Source organism: Lontra canadensis, unplaced genomic scaffold, assembly GCF_010015895.1.
Source record: "Lontra canadensis isolate GAN:19392208 unplaced genomic scaffold, GSC_riverotter_1.0 scaffold48, whole genome shotgun sequence".
NCBI lineage: Eukaryota > Metazoa > Chordata > Mammalia > Carnivora > Mustelidae > Lontra > Lontra canadensis.
Genome location: NW_022631042.1, coordinates 13,228,045 through 13,247,549, shown reverse-complemented (window position 1 = coordinate 13,247,549; position 19,505 = coordinate 13,228,045). Strand labels below are relative to the sequence as shown.

Genomic DNA, 19,505 nt, shown 5'->3' with positions numbered 1-19,505 from the left:
TTAAATTTCTGCAATTATTCAGTGTGACCCTACACTGTGACCAGTGCCACTCTTGGGTATCCAGTTCAGTGAGAAATGGATTTCTCTTTATGATAATCCTTCCTGATTCACCCGCCCACGAAGGCTGTTGGGGCACACTTACCCCAACTAACAGAGGTACTCCAGTACCCACGAGAACACTGTTAGCAAATCTGTTGGGTGGACCGGGGTGGGGGAGCGGGGAACAGCAGCATCACATCAGCAGATCTGGACATGGCTAAATCACCTGGATAATTTTCCCCACCATTTTGCACATTTTCGAGGTAGGCTATCCATTTTATAAATAAAGCCTTTCCAAAAAATTCTTAGTGGTTCTCTTTCATTGGCTAAGAGGTTAAAAAAAAAAAAATCAAAGCGTTTTAAAAATCGAATGGAAAGAGAATGAGTGTTTCAAGTCCAAAGAAATAGTCAATGCAGAAAATGTTTGCATAGAATGACATCGGTGGGTGAATTCTGCCTTGCAGTCCTTGCTTATAGCAACCTCCTGAGCCCGCTTTCAGGAAGCAAGACTACGCATAGCCTGCGGAAATGAAGGGGAAACAAAGCGTTCATACAACCGAATTCTCGTTGAGTCTACGTGCTCTTTGTTTTTTACAAATATGATTTGATAGTTTGGGTTACTCACATTTGCTTATCTTAGGTGTGTATAGGGTAAAAACTTTATTTTGTACCTCATTGTTCTTAGATTTATTTAAAAGCGAGACATACTATTGATCAAGCACTCACTATGTACAAGACACTATTATTCTTTCACATGCGTCCTTTAATTTCCACAACTCTATGAAGTATTACTATTTCCATTTCACGTGAAGAAACTGAAATGAAGACATGGTCAGTTATCTTCCCCAGGCTACCCAGCCAGTAGGTAGTAGATTTGGGGCGGACACACGTCTGTCTTGTTCTAAAGCTCATACCCTCCATGTCAGGTACTAATGACGTATTCTATGTTGGCTAATAGAATTTAAATAATAAGAAAATTTAAAAAAAGAAATACAGCTCATACCCTCAAAACCACTCCACTCTACTACTACTTCTTTGCTACCCACGGAAACCCTACCTGAATGACCCTCTTATCTGTTACTTGGATAATGATGCCATTAGTTTATGTGGCAATCAGAAAATACTTCTGTAATGGGGCAACTTCTTAAGTTCCATTTTTTTAAAGATTTTATTTATTTATTTGAAAGAGAGAGAGAGCTGAGAGGGGAGAAGGTCAGAGGAAAAAGCAGACTCCCCGCGGAGCTGGGAGCCCGATGCGGGCCTCGATCCCAGGACTCTGGGATCATGACCTAAGCCAAAGGCAGTCACTTAACCAACTGAGCCACCCAGGCACCCATTAAGTTCCAGTTTTTTTTTTTTTTTTAAAGGCTTTATTTATTTATTTGCCAGAGAGAAAGAGAGCACACGCAGGGGGAGTGGCAGGCAGAGAGAAAAAGCAGGCTTCTCACAGAGAAGGGAGCCCGATGTGGGGCTCGACCCCACACCCTGGGATCATGAGCTGAGCCAAAGGCAAATGCTTAACCGAATCACCCAGGCATCCCCTTAAGTTCCAATGTGATGAGTTCTTACTCAGCTAAGACTCACTAAGCTGGTGGACTAAGGACACAGGACCTCTGATTTTCACCCTAGCAATGTATTTTCCCCACAAAAATCTCTGCCTATCATCTGCACTGCCTGATTTTACCATAGGGGTTTGAATATTATTCTTCTCAACATCTTTTATGGAGATCTGGAGTAAGGCAGAGAAGGCATGCTAATCAGATTTGTATATGATAGCAAGTAGATGGGTCGTTAATATGCTGGGTGATGAGTTCAGGATTTGAAACTACATCAATAAATTAGAACCAACAAGATGTAATCTAGCAAACATATGCATAACCCCGCATTAGGGTAGAAAGCCAATAAATGGGGAGCCTACCTGGGCCATAGTTTGTATAAAATGCCCAAGTTTTTAGTTGGTCCCTGCTCAACAGAAGTCAAGGTTTTGAGGGGCGCCTGGATGGCTCAGTCATTAACCATTCAACTCTTGATATTGGCTCAGTTCATGTTCTCAAGGTCGTGAGATCAAGTGCCCCGAATTGGGCTCCAGGGCCAGCAAGAGTCTGCTTGAGAGTCGTGCCCTCTCCCCTCCCCCAACCCCCACTCACTCTCTCTTTCCCTCTGTCTCTCTCTCTCTCTCACACACAAATAAATAAATCTTTAAAAAACAGAAAAAGAGAAAAAAAGAAGCCAATATTTTGATGTAGCTGCAATGAAAATAAACACATTTTAAAGTCGCAGGAACAGAGGTGTCTCGGCAAGATCAAGGTCGGTTGTGGCTGTCCTTGCTGACCTGACTCCACCTGGGATTTTGTGTCCTATTCTTGACAGATAAGCACTGACAAGTTGTGTGTCCGTGAGGAGTACCAGAAAGGGAACAGGAGGAATCTCGCCCAGAGTGGAGTCTGGTGGACCCATGAGAGCTTCTCTCAAATATGTAAGGGCTGGGCGGTGGGAGGGTTTGCGTTGCTATGAAGGCAGATCTCAGTGCACTGAGCGGTTATTAAAGAAAGGCTGCGTCTAGTTTTGGAAGCAAAACTAACACTTGGAGACATCCAATCACGTGACAAACTCCCTTGAAAAGCTACCATTTGCCAATATCTGGAAATGTCCACATACAAGCTGAGTGAACAACTGTAGGGATGCAGTAGCAGAGATTTCTGCAGGGGCTAGGATGTGGATGTCTTATTCCAAGACATCTTTCAACTTTAAAATTCCTGTGATCTTCCTTTGTTGGTCCCACTTTAATTGGTGGTAGAGCCACAAAGGTCAGTCAGATAGTATGTTTAGGTCAAGGCTCCGAGAAAGAGTCTGACGTCCCAAGAGCATCAGAAATACATGGAATCGTGGGGCACCTGGGTGGCTCAGTGGGTTAAGTGTCTGTCTTCAGCTCAGGTCCTGATCTCAGGGTCCTGGGATCAAGCCCTGCTCAGTGGGGAGCCTGCTTCTCCCTCTCCTTCCTGCTCCTATTGTCTCTCACTCTCACTATCTGTCACGATCTCTCTCTCTCTTTCTCTCTCTCTCAAATAAATAAATAAAATATTTCAAAAAAATACATAGAATCAGTTTCAGTTGGAGGGTGTGTCTTGTTTACCATTATCAGTCAGGTGAAGAAAGTTCTGTGAGGTCCTGTCCCTCACAAACTTCTCCTGAAGTTTATAAAACTCCCCAGTTAGAAATTCCCTCAAGCCATCTTTCCCCTGGCCCACTTTCCTGAGGTGGGGCAAGAAGAAGACATATACAGAGGCTTAAGTATAAAGTCAGGACCAGTATATTGGCTGCTTCCAATCACTGAACGTGCCTGTATGTCTGGGCCAAAAGGTCCCCTAGGTACTTAACATCTTCAAGGGACAGTTCTTGTTTTCCATTTTCCCCTTTCTGTGAAGCCATCCTTTTAGTATCTTTTTCAAAGTCATTTTCCCTGAATGGTTTTATTCAGACACAGACACTATTTGTATTATTCTATCCAGTCAAAGTTCAATCCACATTATTTTCTCGGAAAGGAAATAATGATCATACCTCATCCTGGACATCAAGTTCTTCTTCAATCAGCTCTGCTTCCATTAATTCAAGAGGATCTTTACAGTCTTGCATGAGAGTGATCTTGACCAAGAGAACAGAGGATATTTATTGGAAAGATAATGACATCAGCCCACCCTGATACTACCCTGAAAATTATTTGAAGCTTTGCTGGTGCTTCTCATCTCTAATCTCCACACCGCGAAACCCTTTTCAGCTTTCCTGTTCTTTTACATTTCCCACCTCAGGATTCTTCCTCATACTACTTTTTCCACATTCAAGTGTGAACATGTCAAGTCATGAACTGTCATGAACTGCCATTGTCTCACCTCCTTCTCAGCTCTCTTCGCCAACCTCTGAAGTGTGTACCGCTTAACGAGTCACCCTGTCTGCCTAAATGACTCAGCAGTCAATTGTGTTTCTCCTTCAGCGGCTGAGCTGAGAGCACTTTGTACCCCATCGAGCATGCAGTGAGTGCCCAGTGAAGGGCTTGTGACTGATGACAATAAGCCACTCCCAGCTGAATTGGATGGAAATTAATTTTATTGCCAGTGGAAGCCAGACTGTACGGACCACTCCGGTTGACTGTTCAGGAAAGTTCTGCTTTTTAGCAGTAGCACGCAATTTAATCTTCCACACAGAGGAAACCAATAACAATCTGGGCCTTGGTTGACGTATGAAGGATATTTCTAAAGCAATTCCAGATGCGTATCAAGGCAAGGGTGGTATTTCAAAGTGCTTTTGAGGGACTTTTCATCTCAGAAATAAATAACCCAATTCTCTTTGCTCGGGTGGAAATGCCTTAGAGACTTCTTAAGTCCCTGTGCAGATGGCCATGATGTAAAAGTTAGGGGGCAGGTAGAACCACCACTTGAGCCTATCCTGGGATAAGCCTTGTGATGGTCACAGGGAGAGGGTCCCATCACTGCATCTACAATACCCACACATTACATTTCCTGAAGGAAAGGAAAGAACCAAAGGCAAGATTTATCGTCAATTTGCTATCCATCTACTGGGTATGAGTCTTTGTGCTAGACAGTGAGGGCACATAAAAGTCTAAGTTCCTGGTGTGATGGGTCGTCGGTACTGCTCAACCCTCTACTTAGTGAACCAGTAAGTGTATGTTCTAAGCCCTCAGTGATACTCAGGCTAACACTTGTTTGCGGCCAGAAAAAGCCATCCCAGCCACACACTGATGGCAGACGAGGCCTCCATGATGCCAGACAAGACTGAGTCTAGCCCTGGAAGGGGCACTCATGGTTTAGCGGCTTCTGCGGCATTCCTGGACCGAGAGCTTGAATCAGAAATAGAGTAAAAACAAATAACAAAACAACCATTTTCATGCTGAAAAAGAATTTGACACCTCACTTCTAAATAGTTTTAATGTGAGGGTTTTTTTTTTTTTTTAATGCTTTGTATGATCCTGCTTTGTTGTTGTTACCCACGGGTTAGAGAATTTAAAGTTAGAAAATAGAAAAAGGTTTATGAGTTTTCAAAGATCACATCTTGCATATAGCTTGCTTGCTTTCTTCTCTTCTTTTTTTTTTTTTTGAGATTTGTGGTTTTACTACTTTTTTTTTTCTTTTATGTATTTCAGATCCACACCTTGGTATTTAGTGTTAATATATCCCCCAGTAGCATTAAGCGCTCTCTCCACTAACAGGAACTGAAAAGAACAATGCACTACTGTTTTCTAGATTAATTTTACTTCAAAGATCAGCTTCCGATCTACAATAAAAATCTACTCATCCTATTTTTAAAAAGAAAGAACCAACAGAAAATAGAGTACACCGTGTCACTGAAGTAATTACTACTGTTGTTATTTTATTTGTTTTAGTTGCCCAAATTCACGGTCAGAGGGTCCATGAAAGAAGAGCTTTTTGGCCTAGGCCCAATGACCCAGCCCACTGACCTGTCCAATGACCCAAGCTGGAATGCTTGGCTTTCTGGGGATATCAGGAGAGTTGACAAAAATAGGGAGGCTCCTGAGAAACCAGGGTCTATTCTATTTTGTTGGAAATAATTAACTCTGGGCTGACTCATGACTTTTCTTTTTTTCCTTTTTCAAAGATCACTCATGACCTAATGGATCCTATTTAAAGACATTTACCATCGAGATTTTCCAGCTGGCTGAAAATTTAAACTGTATATACAATTGTGCATTTGTATACCCAAATCACAGCAAATCCAAGATTCACCACCTATATTCTAAAAAGGCATCATTATAGCTAATATCTACTTTTATTAGTAAACCTGCACATTGTAAAACGGATATGTATCTGGTACCACCAGCTGCTTTCCTATAAACTATCGTATCTAGTTGTCCTACCGACCCAGTAAGGTCAACATTTTTACTCCCATTTTAATGATGAGAAAAGTGAGGCTCTGGGAAGTTAAGCAGGTAGCCCCAAATCCTACTAGACTGGGATTCAAACCAAGATTTGTGGAATTTTTTCTTTTCAGAGAAACCGTCGTAGTTTAGGAAAGATACCTATGTAGAAAGGTTAAATGTTTATTTACCGTTTCTAAAATGGAATCTTGAACTTCTCGAGATTTAACCTGGTTCTGTAGATGGAGGACAGCATCATGGACGGTCAAAAAGAATATGTCCTTTCTAATATTATCATTAAAGAAACCACACTTCTCCAGTTTTTCTATCACATGATCTTCAAAAGAAGGAAATAATGTTCAGTCTCTAGGAAAGCACGTTTTTAACATCAGCCAATACTAACTTTTGTCAGCTCCTCCTTCTTATTTTTTTCCCTCATTTTCAAAATGGGACCCTGCTCTCAGCTGACTGAACTTCTTTTCCAGAAGCACATGGAATGGTTATACCCTAACTGGCTGGAGTGGGCAGACTTGGCTCCTGACCACCTTGTTTTTGCCAGTATACCCACCCTCAGGCTGCCAGAAGCCTGGCTGCTAATGGCTCACGGCTATGCCCTTCTCTGAAGAACTTTCCTTGGCCACCAGTCTAAACCCCAACCTTGGGGCCTATAGCCCCTGACGGACTGATACGGGGATAAAAAGGCTGGCCTGCTCGCCTCAGGAAGGATATCCTCGTGATGCTCTTCCTGCTGGGTGCCCCCTGTGACATCAGGCTCAGGCAGACCTCTAAAACCATGTCTTCATCCAGCCTCTTCCCCTGTCCTATCCTCTTCCATCAGCTCCTCATGAATTTCTCATGTACACTCTCAATCACTTGCGCAAGAATCCTTATCTCAGGGCCTGCTTCTAGGGAACTCAGCCTAAGCCATAGCATGTTTCTATATACATACACTGGTGCACAGATAGACAAAGACTCAGACCCTGGAGGATCCTCTACTTCTAAGGGATCTATGTCATCCCCATGGTAAATTTCCCCCACTGACCCTGCACTGCTGTCAGGACATACTTTCAGATGGCTTACCAGCTTTACTGAACAAATAGGAAATAATATCTTTGCAGATTCAAAAAATACCCCAGAGGGATTTCATAATGGGTAGAGTTTCTGTTTGCGGCACTGAAAAATTTTGGAAATAGATGGTTGTGATGGTTGCACGACACTGTGACTCTACTTAATGCCGCTGACTTAATTGTACACGTCAATGTGACTAAAATGGCAACTTTTATACTTAGACATTTTTTACCCCAATAAAGCATAGTTTTAAAAAAGGCTCATTATGTACCCACATTCCAAGGCAGAGGAAAGGGCTTAGGAGAAAGTCTTAGAGGCAGATATATTTGTATATGCACTTACCTTGAAGCGATGCAAAGTACACATTTACATCAATTCTGTGAAATTCTTTGACAATCTAAAAACAAAAAAATTGTAACAGTGAGTGACTTTATCTGTCCGCAGTTACACAGCATTCCATTACTTGCTCAGGAGAAATATGAACACTTTCATGGTTAACCAGGACTTCGAGGAAAGTGGATTCTTAGGGGCACCTGGGTGGGTCAGTGGGTTAAAGCCTCTGCCTTCAGCTCAGGTCATGATCCTAGGGTCCTGGGATGAAGCCCCACATCAGGCTCTCTGCTCAGCAGGAAGCCTGCTTCCTCCTCTCTCTGCCTGCCTGCCTCTCTGCCTACTTGTGATCTCTGTCTCTCAAATAAATAAATAAATAAATAAATAAATTTTTTTTTAAGTTAAAAACTAAAAATTTTTTTTTTAAAAAGTGGATTATTGGAGAAAAGTTCATTCTTGCAAAACCACAGAGGTTTTCGACCTGCAATGAGGGCAGGATTAGGGATGAGAAGACCATGTCTCCAGAGATGGCAGCATCTGTCGCCGTCTGGATAGCACAGAGGGGCTTCAACGATATTTGCGGAAGAAAATACAGGAAGCTTCCTAACACAGCCCGTGTGGATTGGAAACAAGAGTATGTGTTTGTATCTTTGAGTAGAAGACATGTAAGCACGGATATGTGGCCACGGAATGCCAAATGTAAAAACTGACCTAAAAGTCCTCTGTATTTTGACTCTGTCATTGTCAATGTCCTGATTGTGATTTCTGTACTCTAGTATTGCAAGACGTTACTGTGGGGAGAAACTGGGTGAGGGGTACATAGGCTCTCTCTGTATTATTTCTTACAACTCCACGTGAATCTACAGTTATCTCAAAACAAAAAATTTAATGAAAAAAAACCTAGATACAGCCAAAGCGATTTTGAGAAATAAGAACAAAGCTGGAGGTATCACAATCCCAGGTTTTGAGATTCACTACAAAGCTCTAGTAATCAAAACAGTCTGATATAGGCACAAAAACAGACATATTGATCAATGGAACAGGATAGAGAGCCCAGAAATAAACCCACACTTATATGGTCAATTAGCCTATGATGAAAGAGGCAAGAATACACAATGGGGAAAAGATAGTCTCTTAAACAAAAGGTGTTGGGAAAACTGAACGGCTATATGCAAAAGAATGCAACTGGGCCACTTTTTTACATCATAACACAGAAATAAACTCAAAATGGATTAAGGGCCTAAATGTGGCACCTGAAACCATAAAAATCCTAGAAGAAAATATAGGCAGTAATTTCTTTGACATCAGCCATTGAAATATTTTTCTAAATATGACTCCTCAGGCGAGGGAAACACAAGAAAAGTCTAACTATTAGGACTTTCTTAAAATAAAAAGCTTTTGCACAGCAAGAGAAACGATCAACAAAACAAAAACCGTAAAAAAAAAAAAAAAAAACAAAAAAAAAAAAACCAAACCCAGCAACCTACTGAATGGGAGAACATTTTCACAAATGATATATCCAATAAGGTGTTAATATCCAAAATATATAGTTTATAGAATTCAACGTTCCCATGCCCCAAATAATCTCATTAAAAATGGACAAAGGGCCGAAATAGACATCTTCCCTAGAAGACCTATAAATGGCCAACAGACACATGAAAAGATGCTCAACATCACTCATCATGGTAAACGCAAATCAAAACCACAATGAGGTGTCACCTTGTCAGAATGGCTGGTGTCGAAAAAGACCAGAAGTAACAGGAGTTGGCAAGAATGTGGAGAAAAAGCAACCCTTGTATGCTGTTGATGGGAACGTAAATTGGTGGAGGTCCTGAGGAAAACAGTATGGACCTCCCTAAAATTTTTTAAAAAAGAAGTAACATATGATCCAGTAATTCCACTACTGGGTATTTATTCACTCAAAGAAAATGAAAACACTAATTCAAAAAGATATACGCATCCCTCTGTTTATTGTAGCATTACTTAAAATAGCCAAGATGTGGAAGCAACCCAAGTGTCCAACCATAGATGAATGGGTAAAGAAGTGGTGTAGACACACAGACACACACTCACACACCCCAATATTACTGAGCCATGAGAAGTAACGAGATCTTGCCATTTGCAACAACATGATGGACCAACAGACACATGAAAAGATATTCAACATCACTCATAATGCGAAGTGAAATAAGTTAGTAACAGAAAGACATACCATATGATTTCACTCACATGCGGAATTTAAGAAACAAAACAAATGAACAAACAAAAGAGACAAACAAAAACAAAAAACCTGAGAATCTTTTTTCTTTTTTTTACCCCAGAGTCTTAAATACAGAGAACAAACTGATGGTTACCAGACAGGAAGTGGGTGGGGGATGGGTGAAATAGGTGAAGGAGATGAAAAGTACACTTATTGTGATGAGACTGAGTGATGTATAGAATTTTTGAATCATTATATTGTTTATCCAAAACTAATATAACACTGTATGTTAATTATACTTCAGTAGAGTTGCCTGGGTGGCTCAGTCGGCGAAGCATCTACCTTCGGCTCAGGTCATGATCCCAGGGTCCTGGGATCAAGCCCTGCATCACACTCCCTGCTCAGCAGGGAGCCTGCTTCTCCCTCTGCCTCTGCCTGCTGCTTTGCCTACTTGTGCTCTTTCTCTCTCTGTCAAATAAATAAATAAAATTTTTTTTAAAAATTATGCTTCAATAAAAATATACAAATTAGTAAAAATTAAAAACAAAAAACCAAGACACAAGACCTATGTTTTATTAAACAGAACGTGACATTTCTGGGGGGAAAAAATCAAGACCTCTATGCAAGTATAATGTTTGGAGATATCATAATTGCCCTTAAAGCATTTGAAAGAACCACTGGTTAGATGTGGAAACTATCCTGGCATGAAATAAGTTCTGACTCTCCCCAAAAGCAATTCATTAAACCCTTGCACTAACACAATCTACAGTGGATCTGAGCCGCAGCTGAGTGAAATGCACGAGGCAGAACAAGATTTATGTCTTCATTTCCGTTCTCAAATGGTTATTATAATAGCCAGGTTTTCCAAAACAACTGGAATAGAACGTGCCAGCATATCCCTGAACTCTTCTGCCGAGTATAATCACTTTTCTACCTCACCAGCCCAGGACCCACCCCGTGGAATCATCACTTGCTCTTGCCCAGGTCGCCAGGAAGCCCCGATTAAGCTAAACTCCAGTTAGGGGTCATTGCCATACTTTTTTAATAGATTCAAAAATTTTTAAAATTTTAATTCCAGTGTAGTTAACTACAGTGTTGTATTAGTCTCAGGGTTACAATGTAGGGATTCAGCAGTTCCCTGTATTACCCAATGCTCATCATGATTACGTGTACTCTTAATCCCCTTCACCTACCGGGGTCATTTCCATTTATTACATCTAATTGTCGGTGCCTTGAACCTGTTTTTAACCCCGGCCCTCTTAATACCTATCTGAAGCTTCACCTAAATTTGACATCTAGCCACACTGACACACTGGTTAGTCTATGTGGGGGTACTTCATACAGTTGGTTAAATGTTTGCTTAATGTTTGCTTTCCCCTCTAGACTGTTTAGTCCCCCCAGGATAGGGGCTGCAGTGGCTTTATCTTGTCTCTCTTGTGCCTGGCGAGCACTTGGCAAATGTTAGGCACTCCACAGTTATTTGCTTCAGCCTGCATAACTGGTTTCTGACACCATGAAAGTTTCTGTCCCGCACACTCCTCAACTTTGCTTTGATGTCTTAGATAGCCGACCTGCTTCCTGCTCTAACCTCTTAATGACGCCTGCTTTTCCAGTCCTACCATGTTCTCTGGGGGTCCTTACCCTGCTGTTATTCGTGTTACAGATAAAAACATAATACTTGACACAAACAGTTGTCCATTTTTCCTCCTTCTAACATCCTATCTTCTACGTAATCTAAGAAAAAGAAAACTTAATAAATATATTTCCTAAGATACTCTTCTAAACTACCTCTTTATTTATACATAATACCTATGTAATATATATTATATATGTAGCTAATAAACTACATATATAATATATACATATATATAAGCCTATTTAATCCTCATAACAAACCCTGTGAAGTAGGTACCATCATTACCCCCATATTGCAGATGAAGAAACTGAGGTACAGATAGATTAAGTGACTTGTCCATGGTCAAACCACTAGTAAGTAGTAGACCAGGGATTCAAAACGCCACCCCCCTGCCCCCCGGCTGGCCTCACAGCCCATGCTTTCAAATATTATTCTCTATTGCAAAAGCATTCCTCTACAAAAACTACAGGTCCAACAATTGTCCCTTTGTAAGACCAGGCGACCCTTACCCTGTTGCTACTTCCCAAGCTCCAGATCTATAAACCAAAGCACCAAAACCTTACCATTTGCAGGGATCTCACTCCAACAACATCCAAGAAAGACATAGCTCCACAGTCAAGCACGAGGCTATGGATTGGCACTTTGGGAACATTCACTTTGACTGGAAGCTCAGAGTTCCAGTCCACTTGAATCTCTATTTCCTTGGTTGGGATATCAAGGTCTTCTGGATCTTCAATATCTTCATCAGGCTCAAAAGCATTATTCGATGAACCAGCATCCCTTATAATGCCATTCTAAACAAAGATAACACTGCCAACTTCAGTGCCAAACACTGGGAGACATCTTTCAAAGATTCATCTCCAATTACTTAAAAGTCCTATACACTTTTCCTTGGCAAGCAAAACATCAGAGGGATGAACTCTTAAGGAATGAGATTTACCTCAGTCCAAACTGTGATGTTCCCTAGGAAGAAAAATGGAAGAGCAGAGCAGCCAGGAAACTCTTGATTTCTGGAAGATTGTGGAACTTGGCCAAGAGATACATAGGCAGGAGAGTCTGAATAAAAGGTAATAGATCTAAAAGTTTATGAATTTAACTGTCTTCTACTGTGAGCAATTTTCTGGCATTGAATTAGCACTAATTTTGTTCCCTTCCGTAAAAATAAGGTTTATTTCTCGATGGGATAAAAAAAAAATCACACCCTGTGTTTCCAGAGAGGTCTGCCGATTTTTAAATTCTCTCCCATTTCCTCTTGCCTACAAGAACAACATCACTGTCTCCTTGTACATATCTGGGTACCAAAGGGAATAAATCTAATTTTAACTATCTAACTGCTTTCATTTTCCTCTGAGCAGGGAAAGAATTTAACAGGGAAAAGAAAGATGTCACCTCACCTTTGTTGCTCTTAATTGTCCTTTTTTGATGAGTTTCTGTATTTTCCTCAGTGCTTTCAGCCTCTTATTATATACTCTAATGGCATCAAATCCAACCTTTGGGAAAAAATGTCAAATTACTTAAAACATCTGGTTCCTAATGCTCATTAATGGCAATTGTTATCTGGGAAGGTTGTTTCTCAAACAGTATTATTCCTTGAGACATCCTGTTGAAAAAGAAATTCTAAGGTCTGGTGGCAGTTGCCCCATCAGCCCTCCCCCACCTACCCAGAGACTCAGGAAAGACAGTCTCATATTAGAGGCTCTACACTGGTAAAAACAGAACAACAACAAAAAACAACCAAAAACAGTGAAGAATAACCTCTTTAGCTTTAAGTCCGTGTTAACAAATGTCCTTGACCTCACAGAGCCTTTATGTTATTGCAAAATCACAGAGGACCATTCCTGTGAACCAGTTTGCTCTGGAGAGACTTAGCATCAGTTTGCTCAGGGAGACTTAGCACCAGAGCTTGGCACGGCATTCAAGACCACAGTTTCCTGCTGACTTATTTCACTTACACTTTTTGCCCTTTATTCCAACTGGGCAAATACCTCCCAACCCAAAAATGTGTACATACCTTTGACTCTCAGCTCACAGAGTTCCCAAACACCTGACATAACCACTCTTCTGCCCAACTGTCACACCCAGCCCGGTCCATCCAACTCGCAGGGATTGCTCCCTTCTGGAAACTTCCTCACATGTACTGTGTATACTACTTATTTGGAACTCAAATTCCACTTGGATACATCTCTGCTGTTTTTGTCTTCCATAGTTATTGCTACCTGGATTTTAACACATACGGTATTATTGGTATTTTCCTATCCTCCAATAGACTGTAAGTTACTTGGATGTTATATTTCTTAAAGCCCCATACAGATGGAATAGGGTGTAGGACCTTAGCCTAGTTTGAGCCAATAAATACCTATAGAATGAAGGAAGTCTCAAAGGAGGTTAGAAATCAAATTTCTAGGGATAAAATACTCACTGTGGACTTGATACATTTTTTAAAACCATCAACGTTGCCATAAAAAATAGGACTAGAAAATCTAAGAATCTTCACTCCTTCAAGTTCTTCAATCTAGCATTAAAAAAAAAAAAGTGTGAGGTTAAATAATCTTGGGCTTCAAACATTTGATTCAATTTCTGGCTTTTGGGGCCTCCTGGGGGGCTTAGTCAGTGAAGCCTCTGACTCTTGGTTTCAGCTCAGACCATGATCACAGGGGTCCTGGGATGGAGCCTGCCCTTCTTGGACTCCATGCTCAGCACAGAGTCTGCTTGTCCCCCTTCCTCCCCCTTTGTTCCCCCTCTCCCACCTCTTGCTCTCTCTGTCTCTCTCTCTCAAATAAATAAAATCTTTTTAAAAAATTCTGGCTTCTCTGCTAGGAGGGGAGTTTCAGTTGTTCAAAGAAGCTGGGCAGCAGCGCCCACCTCTCCCTGAATAGGGGCTTCCCCCAGTTAGAGGCCACAGGTTATTAAAACTGGAGGGGCACCTGGGTGGCTCAATTGTTAAGTGTCTGCCTTTAGCTTAAGTCATGATCCCAGGGGCCTGGGATCAAGCCCCACACTGGGCTCCCTGCTCAGCACAGCCTGGTTCTCCCTCTCCTACTCCCCGGCTTGCGTTCCCTTTCTCACTGTCTCTCTGTCAAATAAATAAAATCTTTAAAAATAAAAATAAAAAAATAAAACCACTGGAATTTTACAGTCTCATAGAAGGTCAAGTTAGGAAGGGCCTTCATAAGCAATTATGCACCCTCTGATTTCCAGATGGAGAAACTGAGGCTGAGAACAGTGACATGATTATTTTTCAGTGACATTATTTTTAGCAATAATTTTGTCTCAAGTTCATACCACTCCCTGCCCACTTTGTTCTTTGGCTACTATTCTTTAAAAGTAGAAAGGGAAAAAAAAAAGGTAGCAAACAAGGGGATTTGCAAGAACTGAGGCCTGTGATGTCATCTGCTTGTTCTTGCCCTGACACAAAGTGGCCAGACCAAAAAAAAAAAAAGCTTACAGAATCCTAGATTTTTCCAGTCTTTAGGAATCCTAGCAATTTCAGTCCAGCCCCTGAGAGGAGCAAGTAGGAGCTGGGAGGCTGAGTGACACGGGCAGTCTCCCCAGGGTGGAGCCTTGAACTGCAAACTCCCAAACTCAGCCCATGAGCCAGAAGATTCTCTACCATCATGTTTAGCTCTGGGCAGCACTTGGCTCAATGTAACTGAGAAAGAATGTGGAAATAAGTTAAGTAGCAGCTAATGGAATTCCAGGGTCAGTGTCCAACATTTTCTTCCTCTGCTTTTTCCCCTGGTGACCACTAAGCTACTTTGTTTTCAGGGAACAAAAGCCCATCCGCGGGATTTGTTTCTTTCATTTCTGGTATCATATATTGTTTCTTCCAAGATTCCAGCAACATGTCAAAGAAGGTTCCTTGTGACGGAGAACTTAAAAGTCTCCAGTTAGAATTAAATGAAGATAACCTTATGGGGATTTCAGGTAATTTCCTAGAGGACAAAGATTACATAAAAGAGGAATAGAATTTGGAGGAAACTTCCAGAAATCCACAAATTGCCTATTTTAAGAAATTCCTCTTACAATGGCTTTACATGAATAGGACCTTCAAACTAGCATGGACACAATTCATCCAAGCCATGCATATCAGAAGGCACATTGGGTCAAAGTTTTCACGACACCCCCGTGGACTTCTAGACGTTCCTGGCAGAAGCCTCCTCTCTTAACTACCTTGTACCTGATACACTAAAAGAGAAATAAGCTGGCCCTGAAAATCCAGGCTAGAAAACCCAAATCCAGCAAATGTCTCACAAAAGCACTTACATTTTTGTAACTCTTGGTACTTTTGTAAATGTCTGTGCTAGGAACGCTTCCCATGCCGTTCCATGAGGGACTAGGAGAAGAAAAATCAGGTCAGGATTTTTTGGAACAGGCCTCCTTTGGAACAAAACATTAGAAGAAATAACAGATAGGAAACAGCCCATCGTTCTGGTGTTTTGGGCCTGTGTCTTCGTTACAGATGACATCTTCCTACAGCTAGCTCCGAAATGAACGGCTGGTGTTTGCGTGGGCCCTGGGAGGAGGAGGACTTCCCTGAGGGCTGAGAGAAGTCGTGAGCAGCCCTCTTCCATGTGTATCACACTTCAGAGGACAAGCAAAGAGCTTTCACACATGGTAAATTTTATCTAAGTGCCACTATCCTTCTGGAAGGTCAGCAGTCCTATCTTCATTTTTATGGGTAAACTGAGGGTCAGGTACAGTCAAAAAGGCCCTGGAGGTAAGGAGCAGCATCTACATTTGACCCAGGGGTCCTCACGGCCTGGCACAACGCCTAGAACTTACTCATGAGGTATAGCAACTTTCTGAGGAAGTATGGCGAGTCTTCAGGGATCAAATTAGTCTCAGTTGGTGGAAATGGGAGCCTGGGGGAACCAGGAGAAAGTTCCACCCGTCAACCAGACTGTTGTCTTCCTGCTCCTGATGTAACTGAATAAATCCCGTGATTCTTCAAGTGAGACCAGGGATAGATGTTAAATAACAATTACTGAAGAAAGAGTATCTGTTTGGGGTACTCTTGGCAACGTGCTATCCAGATCAGCCATATAATTACTGGCAATGAAGCACTGTGAAGGATATGGCTTTTGCTTGGCTAAAAGCCTGGTTACCGAATCAGGAGCTAAAACGTGCTGCTGCTTTATCCTCAGCTTATCGGGCGGTGCTGAATTTTCATGTAAAGCTCATAAGCTACATCATCTTTCTCCACAAACCTTTCTCTCCCAACCACACCCTCACAAGGCCAAGTAGACACTGAGACACAGAGAGCACGAGAAGCAGCATCTTCCAAGGACAGGTTTGGAGTTATTTCCCAGCAGCAAACTGGGCACACAGGGAGCTTGGGAACTCTCTGGGCCCGTAGGCAACCATGTAGGGGCCCCGAGGCAGTGAACACAAGGCTTTGGGAAGAAGGGGAACTGGCTGGTGCAATGAGAAGGGTGGGCTTAACTTTGGAAAGCCATGTGGAGTTTCCTCAAAAAAGTTAAAAATAGGGGCGCCTGGGGGGCTCAGTGGGTTAAAGGCTCTGCCTTCGGCTCAGGTCATGATCCCAGGGTCCTGGGATCAAGCCCCACATCGGGCTCTCTGCTCAGCAGGGAGCCTGCTTTCTCCCTCTCTGCCTGCCTCTCTGCCTACTTGTGATCTCTGTCTGTCAAATAAACAAATAAAAAAAATCTTAAAAAAAAAAAAGTTAAAAATACCACTACTGGGTATTTACCCCACAGATACAGATGTCATTAAAAGAAGGGTCATGTGCACCCCAGTGTTCATAGCAGCAAGGTCCAAAATAGCCAAACGGAGGAAGGAGCCGAGATGCCCTTCAACGGATGAATGGATAAAGAAGATGTGGTCCACATACACAATGGAATATTACTCAGGCATCAGAAAGGATGAACACCCAACTTTTGTATCAACATGGATGGGACTGGAGGAGATTATGCTGAGTGAAATAAGTCAAGCAAAGAGAGTCAATTATCATATGGTTTCACTTATTTGTGGAATGCAGGGAATAGCATGGACGTCATTAGGAGAAGGAAGGGAAAAATGAAGGTGGGGGGAATCAAGAGGGGGAGAAAAACCATGAAAGACTGTGGACTCCGGGAATCAAACTGAGGGTTTTAGAGGGGAGGAGAGTGGGGGTATGTGTGAGCTTGGTGATGGGTATTAGGAAGGACACGGATTGCATGGAGCACTGGCTGTTATACGTAAACAATGAATCATGGAACACTACATCGAAAACTAATGATGTACTGTATGGTGACTAACATAGCATAATTAAAAAAAAAAAAAAGAAGGGTGGGCTTATGCAAAGTGGGAGGGGTCTTGGATGATGTTTTTCCAGGTTTCTTACTCCTTTGCAACCGAAGCCCAGGCAGAGAATAGGCCAGAAGTCTGGAAAGGTAACAGAGGTTTTGAGGAGAGAGACAGGCTCTGTTTGCCTCTCCGCTGGGACGGCTTCACAAACCCAGGAGGGCACACACAGAAAGCCTCTCAAGAGTCACTACAGAACCAACAGAAACCCAGACACTCAGGACCCCTCACAGATCACTCTTGGTGGCATCGAGCCACGCCTTTGCTGCTTTCCCTCTGCATATGTCCTACTGACATCTACTTCATATAATCGTGTGCCCTTTGGGGTGCATGCTCCATTTGGTGGGTCTGAATGAATTCTACCCACAATCAACACTTTCAAACTCTCCCGTTCTGTGTTCCTAGCTTCAGGAGAAAACGGGCTGCAATCTGTTTAGCAGCTACCTTGACGCTAGCCTTGGGCCCAGTGTCCCACGTGCTGCATCTCGTTTGCAGAAGGAACCACAGAGCCACCTCAGTCCTTTGCTGAGTCACCAATCTTTGCGTCTTATCACCACCAAAAGGAGCGCACAGTCAAAGAGCACATGACTAAGTGCACAGATTTGGGGGTGAGACACACCCGGGTTCAAAGCCTGACTTAGCTGTGTGATCTCTGGAAAAGTTCTTAACCTTTCTGAGCCTCGAACTGCTTACCTATAGAATGACAATAATAAAATCTATTCGTGGGATTTTTTTCCCGAAGACTAAATATGATAATGTGTGTCAAGCACTATGGGCTTAATTCATAGAAGCCCTCAACGTATAGAAACTATTACGAAAGGGAGTGGTTTCCTTATATTTTATCAAAATGGTATAAGGAAGCTCAGGGTGTGTGGTGCTGTTTAAGGGAGACCTGGGTCTGCATTACTCACAATTGCACTCTGAGGACCACAGTGAGCAGTCCAAACATGAGGCCGGCTAGTAAACCGAGGTCCAGCCCCAGAATGATGGATGCTATGCACGTAAACACCCAGATAACCTAGGACAAGACAGAAAAGGAAGAACTGCTTTAATCCAGCAGGTGCCGTCCAGTGAGAGACTACCTGCGAAAACAGATCAACTGTCCATGAACAAATCACAGCTTTTTTTTATATACTCGGACTCTACTTCATGTTAAGAGGAAGTGGAAATTGACCTTTCTGGTAAAGACTGATTGTCCCATTTCAACGTGCTTTCATGACTTTTAAATAGGGAAAATATGAACATAGTTCAAAGTGGAATTAATATTAAAAAGGTCTACAGTGGGAAGTCTTGCTCCCAACCCTCTCCCTTATCCATCCATCCGGCCTCCCTCCCTGTGTTCTCTTCTGTTTCCGCGTCTGTCTCTGCGCACGTGCACATGCGCACTTATCACCAGCATCGTTTTCTGCAAACACAAGCAAATATGACTGAACGGCAGTATTTTCTTTTCCCATCTTTTCATGCATTGTACACACTATGCCATGCTGCACTGGTCTCTTTTTCACTTTACAATGCATCTTGGAGGGATGCATTTTTCTCCTTTCTGTCCATCATGGTTTAAATGAGAGGGGGACTCTGAAGGACTTAGCTTCTGATTGTCACAGTTCCTCAGACCTGTTGCGAAGCTTACTTTGGTCAGAGTTAGACTCAGCAAGGGTTTTGTATTTTGGTTTTGCTTTGTTTTGTGTTTTGGTTGTCCTTCTATATTACAGAGGTTTTTTTTTAAAAAAAGAATTTGTTTTGTTTTTTAATTTGGTTGTTGGTCTGGTTGGTTTGTTTGGTGTTTGTTTGTATGAGATTCTTCCTAGATGGCAAAAGATCTCCCCAGAGACACAGGACGTTCACAAAACTTGGCTTCAGAGCCTTGGCTTATCCACACAATTCTAGTTACTTCTCTGGGAATCCCAAAATGCAAGTGAGATTTAGGAGACATGTCCCCACATAATGATGTGGCAGGAGGCACATAAGAACCAAATCTTGGGTGGGTGGCTCAGTTAGTTAACTGTCTGCCTTCTTCTCGGGTCATAATCTTGGGGGTCCTG

General features: G+C 42.2%; 1 protein-coding gene across 3 annotated transcripts in view; it reads right to left on the bottom strand.

The window, feature by feature from the left end:
• Positions 1 to 224: 224 nt before the first annotated feature.
• SLC26A4 (solute carrier family 26 member 4) overlaps positions 225 to 19,505 on the bottom strand; it is a 47,841-nt gene continuing 28,560 nt past the window's right edge. For 2 of the 3 annotated variants that reach the window (XM_032873384.1, XM_032873385.1), the window contains exons 13-21: positions 18,375 to 18,481; positions 15,424 to 15,493; positions 13,580 to 13,672; positions 12,555 to 12,650; positions 11,724 to 11,954; positions 7,337 to 7,391; positions 6,118 to 6,263; positions 3,598 to 3,681; positions 225 to 559 (exon numbers count right to left, since the gene is read on the bottom strand). In XM_032873384.1, the coding sequence (XP_032729275.1) occupies positions 536 to 559; positions 3,598 to 3,681; positions 6,118 to 6,263; positions 7,337 to 7,391; positions 11,724 to 11,954; positions 12,555 to 12,650; positions 13,580 to 13,672; positions 15,424 to 15,493; positions 18,375 to 18,481 (906 nt within the window). In that variant the 3' untranslated portion in view covers positions 225 to 535. Of the gene's footprint in view, positions 560 to 3,597; positions 3,682 to 6,117; positions 6,264 to 7,336; positions 7,392 to 11,723; positions 11,955 to 12,100; positions 12,217 to 12,554; positions 12,651 to 13,579; positions 13,673 to 15,423; positions 15,494 to 18,374; positions 18,482 to 19,505 lie in introns of those variants that run through there. The other variant, XM_032873386.1, reaches the window with a different exon arrangement.